The sequence below is a fragment of the Chionomys nivalis genome, chromosome 12 (genome assembly GCF_950005125.1).
Source record: "Chionomys nivalis chromosome 12, mChiNiv1.1, whole genome shotgun sequence".
Lineage (NCBI taxonomy): Eukaryota > Metazoa > Chordata > Mammalia > Rodentia > Cricetidae > Chionomys > Chionomys nivalis.
This window is the reverse complement of record NC_080097.1, coordinates 68,844,442-68,862,228: the sequence shown is the minus strand read 5'-3', so window position 1 is coordinate 68,862,228 and position 17,787 is coordinate 68,844,442. Positions and strand designations below refer to the sequence as shown.

At 43.9% G+C, this 17,787-nt stretch overlaps 1 protein-coding gene across 8 annotated transcripts in view; it reads right to left on the bottom strand.

The window, feature by feature from the left end:
• Positions 1 to 17,787, bottom strand: part of Kcnma1 (potassium calcium-activated channel subfamily M alpha 1) — a 740,126-nt gene that overhangs the window by 82,909 nt on the left and 639,430 nt on the right. For all 8 annotated transcript variants that reach the window (XM_057786232.1, XM_057786233.1, XM_057786234.1 and 5 more), the window contains exon 20: positions 5,640 to 5,763. In XM_057786232.1, coding sequence (XP_057642215.1) covers positions 5,640 to 5,763 — 124 coding nt within the window. The remainder of the gene's footprint in view (positions 1 to 5,639; positions 5,764 to 17,787) is intronic.

Here is a 17,787-nt window from a genome sequence, read left to right as displayed (position 1 = left end):
TGGAGGTAAGAGAGTTCTCATGTGTCCTCTTGAGTTCTCCAGAAATGACCAGTATGAAAAGAGCAAACCTGGACAAACCCATCTCATTTCTCTCTGGTGATATTTGCTTCTCCACCTTCCTGCTGTGATCATCTACCACCCAACAACCTTCGCAAAGACCAGGCAAATGGAGCAGACTTTGAACCTCTTCAAAACTGTGAGCTACCTTTTCTCTTTACAAGTTAGTTGTCTCCAGTATTTTACCATACAATCACAAAGATATCCAACACAACTATTATCTGTACTGCAATAAAACTAATGTTTAATTTAGTTCACAATAATAGAAAATAAGTGATTCTTCAATATCAAATATAAAATTGCACAAGGTACCCATTCTAATGGACAAAAGTACACTGGGGGAGAAGGGGAGGAGGATAAAAAGATAAAACTCAGGTTGCCATGTGAGTCATTTTATAATACCATTTTTTTAGGAAGTCAAATGCTGGTTTAAAACTCCATCTCCATCATGTCAAATTTATATAATTTATATAATTTTAGTGTATACAGTAAGTATGCATGCAGAGAAAGCACTATTTTTCCTTCTTGATTCTATTTATTGTTAAATAATATATAAAATAATACTGGCAAGGCTTACAAGACAGCTATTATTCCAACTTTGTCATTATATACATGTTATATATTCATCTCTAATTTGAGCAAGGGCATATACTATATTTATCTCATAAATTCCTGTACACATATGCCCACACATTACCACCTTATTGAATAATAGACTTAAGAAGTGTTGAAATATGGAGCGGCGGGGCTGCGTCCCCGGCACCCAGCCACCCGTATGGCTAGCTTATGTCCCGAAATAATTACATGGAAACTGTATTCTTTTAAATACTGCCTGGCCCATTAGTTCCAGTCTCTTATTGGCTAGCTCTTACATACTGATCTAATCCATTTTTAATATTTTGTGTAGCACCATAAGCTGGTGGCTTACCAGGGAGGATCTTAACCTGCGTCTGAGTCCGGCGGGAGAATCATGGCGACTCCCTGACTCGGCTTCTTTCTCCCAGCATTCTGTTCTGTCTACTCCACCCACCTAAGGGTTGGCCTATCAAATGGGCTTAGGCAGTTTCTTTATTAATTAACCAATGAAAGCAACAGATTAGAAAGAAATCACTCCCACATCAAAGAAGTATGTGCCATGTAGACCTTTGAGCAGGAGAGTATATATCAATCTTTAGGAGAACAAAGAGAAGAAAAGAGATGTTTATGTATGTGGGAAGGGAGGCCTTAATGTCCATGGCATGGTTGATAAAATGAGACGCTCTTTTAGAGCCTTTTGTGAAGATGATTAAACAGTCCTACTCCTTGGTTTGTGTCAGTTGAAATGCGGGGTTCTCTTTTGAGATGTTTCAGTGAGATGGCACAGTCCATCCCTGTATCAGTAGACAGCAAGTGATATCCGAGGCCAGAGGCTAGCTGCTCTGACCTGTAGCCTCAATCTGATAATACCCCACAAGCTTCTAGGCATCCACTGAGTGAAAACTAGCTTTTAAAATTCGCAATGACTAAGAAGAAAAACAAAATTAGAAATACCATTATGAGTGACAATAACATGAAATTCACATTCCAATAAAGTTTTATTGGGACACGGTCAACTCATAATGTTTAGGTATTTTCCATGGCTACTTTCATGGAAAGTAAAATTGACAGTTGTGACAGAGATCATATGACCTGTGAAACTTAAATCACTGAATATGCTCCTCTATAGAAAAAGTAGGCGGGCAGTGATAATGCATGCCTTTAAACCCATCACTTGGGGAGCAGAGGCAGGCAGATCTCAGTGAGTTCAAGGCCAGTGTGGTCTACAAAGCGACTTCCAGGACAGTCAGGGCTACACAGAAAAACCCTGTTGAGAGAGAAAGAGAGAGAGAGAGAGAGAGAGAGAGAGAGAGAGAGAGAGAGAGTCCATTAACCCATGTTCAGACGTTGGGGTTTCCTGGATCATTCCTAGAAAGGATCACCTTATATAAACACCCACTAGTAGTCATTACAAGGGTCTAGAGTTCAATCAGTGAAGATAGAGGCCAATGTCTTTCCCCAGCCCCAGCCCTGGGTCCACAGGGGTGATAAAGTTAGAAACTTTACTATGTAGAGGAGGACCCCAAATATCCAGAAAATACAAATGGCTATCTGTCCATTGCTGGTCTATTGTTCACCATACAGGTGAAAAGAATAAGAGACTGAGGTCAGGATGGGGTGGTGCTCTGTTTCTCCTTCTAGTCAACACTTTCACCCCCTGCCATCTTTTCTTGCTGCATGCTCATAAGGTCTATGAGGCTCACAGTGCACTGGGGGAGGCATATTCATGCCCACTGCACATACCAACCTCTGTTTGATTTAATCCTTAGCACTGATCAAGGTACTGATTGCTGAAATGCCAATATTGCAATTCAAGACCATGTCAGGGTTATTAGAGTAACCCCTGAGGAGAGGAGGAAGCTAGCTTTTATTCTCTGGTTATTAGAATAAAGCCGGAGCTATCATCATTGCCACTTTCCCAGAGTAGAAGGGAAACCTGAGAAACAAGCTGTAAGAAATTTCTCATGAAAAGTGACTGAGGAGGCATGGAGCTCCCAGCAACTCTTCCCACTTTGTGGGGAATACAAGGAGTCAGTCAGTCAGGTTGCATGGAAGCCCTCTGGGGTTGTTATCACTGAAGCTCCTGAATATTTTCAATTGGCCTTGTCAGCTGAGAAGCTAGTTCTCAACAGGGAAGTGCAAATGGGGTGAAGAATAGAAGCTGGAAATCAAAAATGCAAAAAAGAGCTAGGCACCAGCTGGCAGAATGGTCCAGGCACAGAAGCTAGCCTTGGGATCTTAGGTAGGCCTGGGACACTTACCAATTCTCTAGTCTGCCAGAGCTATACCCCCAGAGGGAGGTGTAAAGGACCAGTCCTGCACCTCAAAGCTGGAGAGTCTGATTTGTCCACGCTCAAGACCCAACAGAAAAATCAGGCATTTCTCCATGCACCCTCCTCCAACCCCTTCTGAGTAGGTTTACTTATATTTGATGGGACGTCCCTGACTACTTTAATCCATGAATCTAAAGAATCTGAGTTCATCCCACTTAGCTCAGAAAGTTTGTTTCATGGTTCATTTTATATTTCCTTTCCAATCAGAGGACTGTCTCTTCTATATCCGAATTGCCCAAAGTCATTAGATCCCTGCACTCACAGGATAAACAGCTTGTATTTAGCATCTTCACACAAGGGCTGCATCCCATTCTTCGCATCCACACATTGGATGAAAATTCCATCTACTCATTACTACAGAGAGGGTTTCTTGGATCCTACTGATCAGCAGCACCTCTGGACTCACCCTTCCCAGGATCCTGCTTTATTTGCTTCACCAAGCCCTCGCTCATATCTAATTTGTTCTCATGGACTCACTCACCTCCCCACGGGCCTTCCCTCTGCATCACTAGAGTGAAAGTTCTGCACATCATCAGAACAAGAACAGCACCAAACACATGGTGTGTTTGCATCAGTGCTTCCTCAAGTGATGCTGTTTTTTTCAGATGAATTTGTCCTCCCTAAATTCTTTCCTTCTATAAGGGGATACTGATCACATGTCAATTAGCACACTTTCTGTAGATCATTCTGGACCCAGGGGAAGCACATAGCATGTGATTAGGCCATAGGTGACCAACCACAGAGAATCTAAGTGGTTAGAACTCTCTCCCCTTCTGGCAAATCAGCAGCGGCTGTTAGCTGAGCATTTGACTTCATGTACTGTAGTCTGCAGTTTCCACAACTCTGAGAACCTCCAGCACAATGCTATATTGGCTCACAATGCTCTTTTACATTTCATTTGAAAACACACACACACTGGCTAAAATACAGTAGGGGAAAGCTAGTAGATTAGCACACAAAGCAATTTTAAGCACCTGGAATAGTCCTTGCTAAGGAAGGGTGGTCCTAAAATTGAAAATGATAGGATTTTCCTAGCTGAAAATGGAGTAGGCCCACAGCCATCTGGGGACTGGAGGCACAAGGGAAAAAGAGCCCTGTCTGACTGGCCTTCCTGACTAGCAACCCATTTTTCATGGATTAGCAAAACAATAAACTCTAGGGAAGCCAATGTAGATATTAAAACCTAAAGTCATTAACAGGACAAACAAAAAGAGTACAATTGATTGCTCTCTGTGCTAATGTTCCTGGGACAGAACAGGAGAAGCCTGCTATTTCTAGAGATGTTCACAAGCCATCCCTGAAGCAGTACTCTGAGATCTGGATGGTGGACCATGGTCCGGCAATGGCATCCTCAGCAAAAGCACTTGCCTATCTGTATCATGTGTTAAGGACTGAAAGCATGTTAGTTAAGAAACATTACTGTAGGTCTGGGGAGATGGTTTGGTTGATAAAGTTAATTGCCACATAAGCTTGAGAATCTGAGTTTGATTACTGGTACCCACATTAAAAATAAAAAGCTGGAGACAGCTGAACCAAGCTCATGGAAACTTATGACCTCTAGACCAACTCTGTGGAGTCGCTGTGGGACTAAACTGGGCCCTCCGTATGTAGGAGACAGTGGTGAAGCTCAGATTATCTGAGGGGTCCCTGGTAGTAGGACCAGGATCTATCCCTGGTACTTGAGCTACCTTGTTAGAGCCCATTCCCTATAGTGGGATGCCAGGTCCAGCCTCAACGCAGCAGAAAGGGGCTTAGCCCAGCCCCAACTTAATGTCCCAGACTTTGTTTACTCCCAATTGGAATCCTTACCCATTGGGAGGAGTAGATGGGAGGAGGAACCGAAAAACTGAGTTAGAATGTAAAATAAAAGTTTAAAAAAGTAAAATAATTTAAAAGAAAAAGCTGGATGTAGTGGAGCATGCTCGAAATTCTAGTGCAAGGGAGGTGGAAGCAGGATCCCCAGAGAACCACTGACCCCTCCAGTCAAGCTGAATGGCTGAGCTCCAGGGCCAGGGAGAGACCTTGACTCAAAAGAGAAAGTAGAGAATGGTTAAGAAATATACCTGATATTGGTCTCTGGCACATGTGTGTGTGCACACGTGCAAACACACACACCAAATGCACGCATGAATATACATATACCAAAAAAAACAAATATTTCTTATAACAGAAAACAAAGCAGTTAATATTACTAGAATAATCACGACACTAGCAACAAGGAAGAAAGACAGTGTCTCTGTGGACTATCACAATCGTGACGTTAGAGCAGTTCCCATCCATCTCCTCACATGTAATGTGATTAAAATGCACTGTCCGACAACTGGCCTAAGGCCATGAAACTACCAGATGGCAGAGCTAGATGAAAACCAGGAACTGCACGCATCCCACCTCCCATGAGACCTTGTGATAGGACATAACCACTACTAGTGTCCTGATGAATGGCAGAAACTGAAATTTCTGCTCTTGAGAGAAAAATTAAAAAAATTCTCCTCTAAGCTTAAGTTCGGATCCAAGATCTAGTCACTTCGATCTTTGCTCAGAATTTTGGTTATCAAAAATAGCTAGGGCAAGTTACAGTGGACTCTACTACTCAGGCAGGAAATCTTTATGCTGAGCAAAAGTCATCAAACCAGGCAAAGTGGAAGGTCACCCATTCCACATTCCCTTACTCACCAGGATGACCTTCTCGATCTCCTTGGGTGCACACCAGTGAAACATCCCAGTGGAATCGTACTTTTTCACATTGGAGTCCATGTTGTCAATCTGATCATTGCCAGGGATTAACAAGGGGTCATGCCTGGGGAGAAAAGGCAGGAAAACCTAAGTGGAAAATGCGATAAATAATAAATGCAAAGGGTCCCCGAGTTACATCTCGGAGGAGATGACAGGTGCCGAGAAAGTGACTGTCACCAAGGGCCATCTTCCTTCTCTCCTGCAGAGCATGTCCCCTGAAAGGCAGCTGCCCAAACCACACACCCCTCTGGATGGCACTTGACTTTGTCAGGTAGTAATTCTGCCTTTCTTCTGCCTATTTTGTAAATGTGCTTCATGCCATTTTGTGGGGTTGGCTTCACTTTTTATGATTATCTCATTCCTTGTTGTCTCATTTTACTAGCTATCCACTTTCCCCAGCACACATACACGTGCACACACACACTCCCACACTCACACCCCAAAGAGTTGCTATTAGCATTGGCAATGAAGAGGAAGGAATAGGAATAGAGCATCATGCTGGCTGACTGGCATCAGGATGGAAAGCCAATTACTCGCTCTTTCTGACTACAACTTCTGACACGATGCTCTTCGCAGTAAAAGCTTTAACAGGCTGCACTTTAAATATTTTAGCAATTTGCCCAATCAGATTTTGCTCTCCCCAGCTGAAGGCCTTTAAAGATTCAACAGCATGTCACTTCAGAGCAGATTGACTACCAAATGCCCACATCTGGAATACATGATTTCAATACTAAACAACACCCTCTCTCCTCGCCTTGACAACTGTATTTGTGCTTAACTGTCCAATGACAGGGCTCTGCATCCCCACCTTCAATTCCCAACGCAGCATTCCTTGGATGAGAGCCTCAAGCTCTGATGCATCTTAATAAACTCGTTTCATACTCTCAAGACTACATCCACTCCTTCTGGAAGAATGGCTGTATAGAGGCTGCCTCTCCAGTGAGTCGGCAGGGTCTAACTGACAACCTTAGGAATCACAATGAAATCAGCCAGCTTTACCATGCACACAGTATAATAAACAAGCCCTCCAGCTCAGCTTATAGTCACCATCTGTAGCTCTATCTTTGATATGGTCAGCCACTGAGCATGTGGGAAACTCTTGTTGGCATCTGCAAACAACGAACCACATAAAATTAAGATATTATCCTAGGAAGATCTATCTTGCAACGAAATTATCCTTAAGCAAACTTCATCCAAAGACAGAAACAGATTCAAATTTCAAAATGGTATAGTGACATGATGCTACCTTTAAAATGATCTATTTCAAACATTAAAGAATAGTATTTATTTAAGCTTTTATATTTCTTTCCAACACATGCCTCGTGTTTCTCATCTCTGTGCTCTGACTATAGAGGGTAGAGCAGCAATCTCTCTAATGTAGTCTAATGACAGAATTAAGCTTTTGGATCTCTAGCATGACCTGTCTAGTATGCCTTCCACACACAAAGATAGAAACTCTGTTTTCTGTCTTTGGAATTTCCTACTTGATGAAAATGTCTGCTGGATAGTATGGGCCTGAAGGCTGAAGATGGATGCCCCAACAGTACAAAAGAACTTTGTGTGACTGTCCAGGCAGCAAGATGTCTCTGTCATTCCTAGAGTTTTCTTATTTCTTGTTTACTTAAGTAATATTATATCCTTCTGGAGTCTTTGATGGAGTTGAAGAATAAATAGATAGTTATAGTTTTCCTTAGTTATGATAAAAGATAAAATAGATATAAATACTGTAACTGTAATTCTTGCTTGACAACTGTTTTGTTATATGTAATCTTACTATGTTAAAGTGAAAGCCTTTCTTTTTTGTTTAAACAGAAAAAGGGGAAATGATGGAGGTGGGTCTTGTATTAATCTGTTGCTTTCATTGGTTAATTAATAAAGAAACTGCTTGGCCTCTGGAAAAAAAAAGAAACTCTGTTTTCATTCTCGGCGATTTGCTTTGAGGCCACAGCAAATGACAAATACCATGTGATGAGATCCTGTGGAGTCATCTTCAAGGAGCATGCTAGATGACTGCAGGAACAGAACGACCCAATTCAGAGTAGCATTCAGTGGCTCAGTTGCTGAGAGGTCTTCAGGGGCCATAGAGTACCAGGACACCTCTCATATACAAAGCTGTGTCCAAAAGTGCTAAAATAAGGGTCAGTAAGATTGATCATTGGGTAAAGGTGCTGACTGTGCAAGTCTTGACACTTGAGTGTGATCCCTGGAAGCCGTGTAAGGTGTATAGAGAGAAACGACTCCGTGCGATTGTCCTCTGCCACACATACACACCATGAATACACCCACACCCACACACCATGAATACACCCATGCCCACCCCCACACACATACAAAGTAAATAAAATTTAAAAACATAAATGCTAAAAAGGGGCAACTATTGATTCAAAAACTGATTTGAATGGGTCACAGAACATGATGAAAGCATCATTTGATGGTCTGGAGACAAAGAGGTGGTGGTTAGTGGGTAAAGAGCTCGCTATACAAGCATGAGAACCTAGCTTCAGAGTCCTGGCACCTATAGACTCATGACTGCTTCCCCAGAAATGAAGGGAGAAGACAGGCAGGTCCAGGGAGCTAACTGGCCAGCCAGCACACCCTAGTTGGTGAGAATTCTGGAGACACCTGTAACAAAGACTAAGGTGGACAGCAATAAAGGAAGACATATGGCCTTAAGCTCTGCCCGCTACCTGCATGCACAGGGGTAACCACCCCCAACATTTGTATACACATTCACACAAAACACACACACACACACACACTTTAGTACATGAGGGGCTTTCTTATTCACCTTTGAGAAATCTTGAATAGTTCCATAGATATCCAGCATCTGTCATAGGTAGGTGGACAAAAGCTACCATAAAGAAGAGGGTTGAGAAAGTAAAGTCTTTTTTCAGCCCTTGAAGAACTTGTTTTGGGTTGCAAGAGAATCTTAAACCTGCACTGAAGATGGAGTCAAGTTCATATTCTTTTGTCATTGTTGGTGGGAAAGAGGGTATTGTCTTAGATTTCAAATGCCTGGGACCCACTTCTAGTGCATTTAGGTCTTAAAAGATAGCCAGGACCATATTCACATATTCCCAGGGAAGCTGAAGATATAACAGGGAGGCAAAACTTCATTGAAAAAAAATATGCCCTGGGAGAGAGGTTGATGTGTTTTGGCTTGGAACAATAGGTTCATTCTTGAAGGTATGTCTGGGTAAGAATGACCTATAACCATGGTAGAAAAGGAAAAAAATGGATGGACAACTGCCCATCACTGAAAGAAAAAAAAAAAAGAAGTGACAATGAAAGTTAATTATAAAATAACTAAGGACTTTAGGGAAAGCAGCTAGGGTTTCAAGCCATGATTTGTGCCTCTAACATGCAGAATCATGTAGCAAGTCTCCAAGGGAGCGTCACATAGACTCTGTTTTCCACATAGATCTCTGAGTCTGGCCTAGATCTCACCAAGACTCCAAAGGGTCTGATCTGAGAAACATGAACACGAACACATGGACACACACACAGACGTGAAAGAAAAAAAAAAAGAAAGAAAAAAGAAAAGAAAAGAAAAGAAAAGAAAAGAAAAGACATCTCCCTGAATGCAGATATTTACTCTGGAGAACAGACAGGGCACCTGGCGTTCCAACTTCGGTCTCTTCAATCAGTAAAGTTATCAATAAGCATGAGATCCCCATTCTAAGCCAGCAAAGGAGGATGTAACAATGTCAAAGGAAGGTTCACATGTAGCAGGGAAAAAGCATAGGTCAAAGGTCATGGTACACTAGGGTGTGCGCTATAGTAAATTAGCATGCAATACAATGTGGCTATGAAGGCTTTAAGAAACGACCTGTTTGTTCCACATCAGGGAAGTTAGGAGGGGGAACAACAAAGCAACAGTTGACCCCCTAAGACAAGGGTCATAGGAATAGCTGACAAGCAGTGAAAAGTGAGTTAGTGTTGTTCTACCAGCAGCCATCGGGATCCACTCAAAGAAATGAGGTCTACGCAGCCACAAAATGGTAACCAAAAGTGGTGGTTGGAGACGTCTGGTTTTCTGCTGCTTAACATAAGCCACAGAAGCCTGAGAGACATGTTAGGAAATGTTCTTAGACGAGCACTGGCAGTCAACAGAGGGATGAGCCAACTGACCCAAAGAACAGACTGACTCATGACATCAGGTAGACCCAGCAGCATGCTTCCAAAAAGGAAAAATGTTACATAAAATAGAATATTGAAAATGAGTTCTTTTGCAAGGTACATGGGCTAGGGCTCTTAGGGGTGACTTACAAATGCTGGGGAGCCTAGAAGACCTTCAGGTTTGAAGCAGTAGGTTCTTCTTGGGGAGAGATTGGGCCACTGCTGAGCTGAGAGAGGCTAGAAGGCAGTGGATAGGTAAAGAAAGGTTTTTGGAGAGTGGGGTCAGAAGCACTGAAGACTGATTGATTTACAGTCCCATTGAAGGCTATGGTCCCTGGATTCTGCTGTGAGGGGGTGGTGGTACCGGAGTGCGATTCATCCCAGTGGCATGAGAATATAGGATTATTCTGGGCCAGACAGGACAGGTTTCTTTACCATGTGGGTCCCTCTACCAATTTCAAGTGTCTGTCTTTCAATGGTGAGTGTCTCCAGGGTCAGGGATTCTACAAATTGTTCTTCTGGAAGAGAGCCTGTGTTTATGCCATTAAGCACACCAACCAACGTTGTGGTTGTGGTCCAGGTAGATCAGGAGGAACCAGGCAGCTTGCTAGGCAGGTGAAAGGAGGTTCATGGGAAGCCTCTCTAAGCAAGGCCTCCCAGCATCTTCAGCTTGCAGGATAATGACCACAGGTACTTGTAAAGACCTTCAATAAATTCAATGAGCTTCGATACCTAGTGAAGCTGATGACCAACACTAAATACTAACCCTTTCATGGAATGAAATTTCCAACCTACACAGCAATCTACAATTCCTCTAGAAAGCTCTGTAATTAATACAAGGCACATTTGTCACTTAAGACGTGCCAGAGCCTTTGTCTTATTTTAAAGGGACAGAAAGTGGGTGTGACGGGTTGCAGCTGCAGCTGCTAGCTCACTGCTCTGCACAGGTGTGCCATTTGTATGTTAAGATCTTCACCCTCAGTACCCCAGAATATGACCAGATTTTGAGTTATGCTGTTTATAAAAGTAAGAAAGATCACTGGGGTGGGTCATCACTTGATTTTTTTTTTTTTATATCAAGAGTGAAATTTTAGACTCGGACATCGGCAGAACAAAAGCCACAATAAAGTATTGGAGAAGGAGAGAGATCAGCAGATTGGGAAGAGAGGCTAAATCAGTTCCTTCTCCAGGAACTCAGAAAGAATCAGTCCTTCTGAAGTCTTGACCTTGAACTTTTAGCCGCTAGAACTTAGAGAAAGAGACTTTCTGCCCCTAATTAAGCAGCTCTACTTGAGTGGTAATGTTTATTGAACTTTAACCTGCACTTGAGTACATTACAAATGACAGCCTAACCCTAGAGAGAAGAGGAAGTTTGTTCACTAGTCAGTCTGCTCAATTGATCTCAAAGTGTTGTTTCTCCAATGGTGTTTAGGGATTGATACCAATAAAGGCGGGAAACCTCCTATTTCCTCATTGGCAACTCACACAGCGGGTAAGGACCGTAAGTACAGAGGCAAAAGCGCATGTCTTCAAATCCTGGCCTGCCTCATACTTGCCAAGTTGTACCCTGCTTCAGCTTTTCAATCAGTAAAATAGGGAGTGTTAGATATCATCATGCAATAGATTCAACCTTGGGCGTACAGAAGCAAAGCCATGTCACACATGCAGCGAACAACTCAGCGATGGGCTTCAACAAGTGTTTACTGCTACCATCCCCACTGTTCTTTACTGCTGGCTAAGACTCTAGTCCTGCTTTGGTGCCTCTGATATGACCAAAAGGAAGAAGGCAGAGTGGAAAGGCCAATGAGAAAGATATAGGACTACTTCTGTTGCCTATCCTACTCCATGACAGAGTTCCCATAATTTGAAACCTTACAAATGTTACCATGCTAAAATTTTCTCCCACATTTTGTCATGTGCCCATCAAACTAACACTCATGGGCATTTTCTGTTACAAACAACCCATGTGCATGGGAGGCAGCAGCATAGCTTCAGTGACACTGTGAGAAAGAGGGAAACAAGGCTTTGAAAGAGGAGGTCTGACTGACCGGAAGCCAGTCCTGCTGAGCTCCCCCTTCCCCCTGCAGGAGGCAGCTGTGTCTTGTTTCTGCTCCCCTGCAGCCCAAGCCACAATGCCCTAAGCTGTAAAGAGAGGGCAAACAACATCAAGGGTATGTATGAAGTGCACAGCTTGCATGAATACTCAGTAGAAAATTACCACCGTGAGCCCTTGTCAAGACAATGTGCTAAGGAGTGGCTCAAAAATCAATTAAGGCTTGTGTGAGTCTTTGTCATGTGCCAAAGATCTGAAGGCTGGTTTAGGAATGCCCACTATTTATAACACAGCAGCCCCAGTGAGCTAGGTTTGGGTTTTTTTTTTTTTTCCTTTCTTTCTCTTTGCTCCTTGCCTCTCAATTCCTACCTCGGATGTCCACAGCTAGAAATTAAGCATGCCTGACTTCAAGAGAAGAATAAAAGATCTTTGTTTGGAGGGTGTGCAGAGCAAGGAATGCCACTTGCCATCAATTAATCTCAGGAAGTGAACTAAATGCCCTGCCGCAGCAGAGACACAAAAAGCTTGCCTTGAAGACAAGAGCCTGAAGCTAAACCACAAATCCCTTTCCAAGCAAACCTGCTGTGAGAAAGTCGAATTATATTATAAAGAGTAGAGTTCCCCTTACAGCTGAATATAGCAAGTCCCAGTTTACTGTGTGGTTTTGAGTTCAACACTGGGCTTCAGAAACTTACATTAAAACACAAGGAGCCCAGCAATGTCCAGAAAGAGGGAAGCAACTAGGCGGCTTCAGAATTTCATCCTTCTCCCCGCTTAACTTTAACGTTTTCCATCATGACGAACATCCCCCACAGAAGGAGGCTGACCCCATCCTGCAGTGCGCTCCCAGCAATGGGCAGCAGCGGGGTGAAATGTGAGCACAACCCCTCCACAAGGAATAGAGCATCTGTGCTATCAGATGCTGTTGTGCCGAGTGTTTCTTAGACTTCATCTTTCAGGCTAAGATAGTTCGTCCTTGGTTTCAGTGACTTCTATGACTCTTTTCCTATAGAAGTATGAGTTGTTCCTTGGGAGACAAGAATTTGAGTGTCTGTCTCATTCATTAAATGGTAAGCGTTGGGAGGACTCGGATCTTGCCTTTTCTCCCCCGTGCATTTTTCAGCAACCAGTAGAGGACACAGCGAATGCCCAATAAGCAACCAGGATTACAGTAAGAACCAGTCAAAGAGCTCTTGTCTCGGAACATCACTAGACCTATTATGCGGCCCAGAATGTATGCCCAGCAGGAGCCCATTTCTTTCGTTCTCTTTTGATGACTTGTTCTGGTCTTTTCTAATATTTTTCACAAATAGTGAATTTGAGTTAAGACAGGCTATATGCCATTAAGAAGGGCATCATGGTGGGAAGGAAGACTATAAAGTATGTCTTTAAGCAATCAAGGCTGCCTGGAGTTTGCCTGGAGCCAGCTTCCCTAAGTACTCAGCAGGGAGGAACCAGGTGTGACGTCCTTAGTGGTCCAGACAGATGTTATTAATGAAGGAACTATTCAGGCTCCGGTGTAAAACATGAATACTTCTGAAAGGTGGGGCCTATCACTTCAAGTTTCTTTTCTTGCATTGGTTATAGTAAGAAGATGGTTCTGGGCAGATACGTCCCACTCCTGAGTGCCTTTTGGCTCCTGGTAAGTAATATTTTCTATTCTGTTGTGAAGATACTGAACTGTACGGCCTGGTACCTGCCAGAATCCTTCTACTCTGTGTCTACCCTCTTGACAGCCAGCATTGCCTCTGAGATGTGGCCTTCTAGGAGTCAGCCACTGCTCTCTTCCAGACAGCCAACCATGAAGCCACCTAAACAAAACTTTCACACCATGCTCCAGCCACCCTGTGTAAACATGGGACCCTCTCAGCTTCCCTGGTTCTAACTGCATCAGTGTTTCCCATCTCCCCCTAATACAGTATCACTTATTAGGTGTCCTCCTCAGTGGCAAATGGAGGTTACTGCTGTTATGCTGAAGAAATGTCTCAGGGAGTGGACATGGTCCTTGGTTCTATATGAGGCTTCTGAAGTGGAAGGACAATGCCCTCCAGCTGAGCACAAACTTGTCCTGCTTCCTGTGTCAAGTTCATCCAAATCTTGGAATTATGACACCCATGATGTTTTTATTCTCTGGTCCCATGGGGGACCGCCACAAGCTGTTAGTTTGTGCGTTAGGGGATGGATTTACTTAGCTAACCTGTCTCATGCCTTCCTTCTTTCTCTGCCCCAGTGCAAAAGCTGTGAGAGTGGCATTCTGTCCGCAACCCTGAGTAGGCTTCAGGCCAATTTTCCATTTCCTATTATTAGAATCTGTCTAACTGGCAGGGTCTGGTATGAGAAGTCTGAACAAAAGGTCCCCATGAAAGATATGAGTCAAAAGAGAGGAGATGTGACTTAACAAGTAGATGTTCATTTCACCTACTGATCAGCCAGTGCCCAAGAGAACAGTCTGCTCCATTAAATCCTATTCCCTTCCTTTTCAGGAAACGGAGGGCTAATGCTTCCCGGGTCTCACGACATAAAGTGCTCTTCAAAGAGCTCAATGTCTCTGTTTGGGGCATCATTAATTATCTGTGCTAGCCTGGGTGAGAGATATCTCTCTGTATTAATCACCTGCCTGACACATACCCAAAAATCCTCATTTCTATGCTTCTCTGCCTTGCTCAGATGGCAAAACTGATGTCAGAAATACACGTAACCTAAAACTGAGACCTTGGTACTCAGAAAAGCCTGACAGAGGCTAAGGTTGGGTGGGCTCCCTCCTACACATCTCCACATTTGTAAGTTCAGAAAGGTCCTAATGGGGGACTCCATGGCCACCCTCATGCCATTAGCAATGATCCTCCCACACCCAACTTAGGGTACCAATTCCTCAAAAACCTGTAAGGGTTTCCTGATGCCTACAACAGGCAAGATCCTCCATGACTGGGAAGCTAGAACACACACACACACATTTTCAACTCCAGTGATGTTACTCCATGGACCCATCAATGCCGTCATGATATGCCATGTACAGTGGTCTAAGGGCAACAACTCTTTCCTCCAACTTTCTAAGACGTGAGACTTCCCCAGATGTGATGGACTTCACCTCTCTATGCCCAAGCTTCTTCATCTGTCATATGGGGAACACACACTTGCTAAGAGAGCTATAGTTATCAATGAGTTTACATGCACAACACTCTGGAAATAATGCCTGGGCAACCATGAGCCAGAGGTGGTAGCGACATCAATAGAGACTCTCCTATAATGATGGCAAATGGGACCTCCTTCACAAATCAGCCACAGCCGCTCAGAGAGACAGCAGCATTTTCATGTTCACAGGTGCTATAAACCCTTACTCGATTGTGCAGCATGGGCTTCCCTGTCTCATTTTGAAGACTAGATTCCCCTCTACCACACCATACTTATCCCTCAAAGACTTCCCACAACACATGCAACACAGTAGGCCCTCAGGGAACATCTGTGCAATGAGAGCTAATCTGTTTTGTGAACAAGCACCTGAGGCACACACAGGCATCTGGGATTCCATTTGAGAACACGTGTGAGAGCCCACATACAGATTCTCATCATCTGAGAAAGCACTTGAGAAAACAATCCCTCGAATATGACTGTGGACAAACTGAAGGTGATTTGCTTTGAGATTCCCGGGCGGGGAGCACAGGGAGGTTAGATTCACATCTGTCTGCTTTAACCGCTCATCACACGGTGGGCAGCAGATTGTAACTTGCTTTCCTAACTTTCTAGATAGCTTTCATCAAATTCTTGCCCTATGGGGACTTACAGCTGAGGAGAGACATGGTTACACTCCAAAGCAGAGATCCACTGGGGAGGGAGAACTAGGCAGCAGGTGGAGAGACTGGGAGAGACTGGGAGAAGTTCTTCCACTAACTCCAGATTAAGAAACCAGTAAAGAAGGAGAGAAAGAGACAGAGAGAGAGAGACAGAGAGAGAGACAGAGACTCGGGGACACCGTGACTCACTTCTCAGTGGGTACAGTGCCAAAGGTTGTCTGTCATCGCATATCCAGCCTCAGTGCCACGGCTCCGGCTGGCGATGGGGCTGCTTCTGTCAGGCTGACTAAAGTATCTACTACCTCCAAATCCAGACACACAGACACAAAACAAAAACAAGGCTGTTCAGGTAATGATCACACAGAGAATGAAGTGGCACTGAGTCGTCAGGGTGAGCCTGACACCAGAACAAATGGGAGATGGGGCCATTAGTGCAGAGTCCCCACACTTCCTGCTGGCCCATGATTTGGAGGACGTCCTCACTCAGGGGCCTGTTTTATTTGTCGAAGCGCAGGGTGGTAAATTACAGACCATCACAGGCCATTCTGGGCTCTGAGTTTCTCTGGAGCTCTTCGTATCACCACCCATAGGCCACTAAAACCTGCCCGTACTCAGAATGATTGATTCTGCTCAAAAGTGAGGCACGGAACTCCAGAAAGTCCACTTCAACTAAGTCATTAGCTTCTTTATGGATCTGGGGTGGGGGAGGGGTCATGAGGAATGGGACCAGCGAGTCCCATCTTCTGAAGAGTAAAAAGGGGTGTTTGAAGAGATAGGAGAAAGCAGGAAGGCAGGAAGGAGCTGCGTGTGGAACAGCAAAAGGGATCTGGAAAGCACAGGAACCAGGGGCCTCACTGACAGTGCTATACATTCAAAGGCCAACCAGGGGGCCCTGTGGCTGGGTCCTTCATTGCTAGACTGGATGTGAAGGAAAATGGAGGACCTAGCAGAGGTCCTGTCCCTGCTTCTCTGAAATTAGTTGGAGAATGTCACCTAGGAGAAAAAAGACAAAGAGGAGTGTCCTGACTTGCACGGCATTGGCTGTCCCCGGGAAGCTCTGATGGAGGTCACCACGGACGGGTGAGATAAGGCATCCGATGACGGTGACTTGGAGGGATTGGCAGTCCATGGGCACTAACAGAAGAAGCCTGGGTTTTGCAGCTTGGCAAGTTTTGGCTCGCCACCTGACCCCCATTTAGCTATTCTGATGTACTACGAAGAAGACAGCTCTGGCCTGGGATGGCTGTCTCCCTCAGCCCCTCTCAGGCAGGCAATGAAAGCAAGATCCACTTTGAAAATTCTCCCCCATCATGCAAACTGACATGGGCATGCTTTTCAAAAACCCACAGCCAATCTGTTGATCATTACTTATTTACAAAGGCCTTCGGGCAGAAAGTCCTGTAAAAACCATACTTGATATGGTATACACTAGCTTTCTCTGCTTATGGAAAAAAGTCCCCCCAAGGCTACTTCAAACCATCACTTTCTATTGCACATAAAATGTAGCACGTAACACTAAAGTATTTAATATATATGCTATAATATATCTACAGGAAAGGCATTTGTGTAGAAGTATGTTACCCTGGATTTGGTAATTTGATGTTTTGCTGAAGGCTACGACTTAAAAAAGCCTCCACCTCTTACAGGAGACCTGTCATCTTGGTACCCAAGAGCCAACAGAATAAAGAAGTACCCTTAAGCAGCAAAACTTTGACACAGCTTTGAAGCATATGAAAACAGTGTAACTCCTCAGAATTATTATTGCTCAAGATCAAAGCGACGAGTCATACTTTACATAGCAAACAGGGACAGGGAATTGGGCTCCCAAGGTTTCACATTTTTCAGAATCCTCTTTATTTATTTATTTGCTTCTCTAAATTTAGGCAAAAGAAAGCACTTGGGCTTTTCTCCCCTTTAAATGGAGAACACTATTAGCATTAGATAAGCCGATTACCTAAAGGTGAGTAAATAGGACTTAAATGCTAGGCTGACAACTGCTGTCATAAAACCCAGTGGCTTGGCAGCTGGTGCGTTTTATTCCTTCTCCTAGTAAACTGTAAACATGCGTGTAAATCAGCAGAGGCCCAGCAAGGCTGCACAGAGGAGGTTTAGGACACTGAAGGAA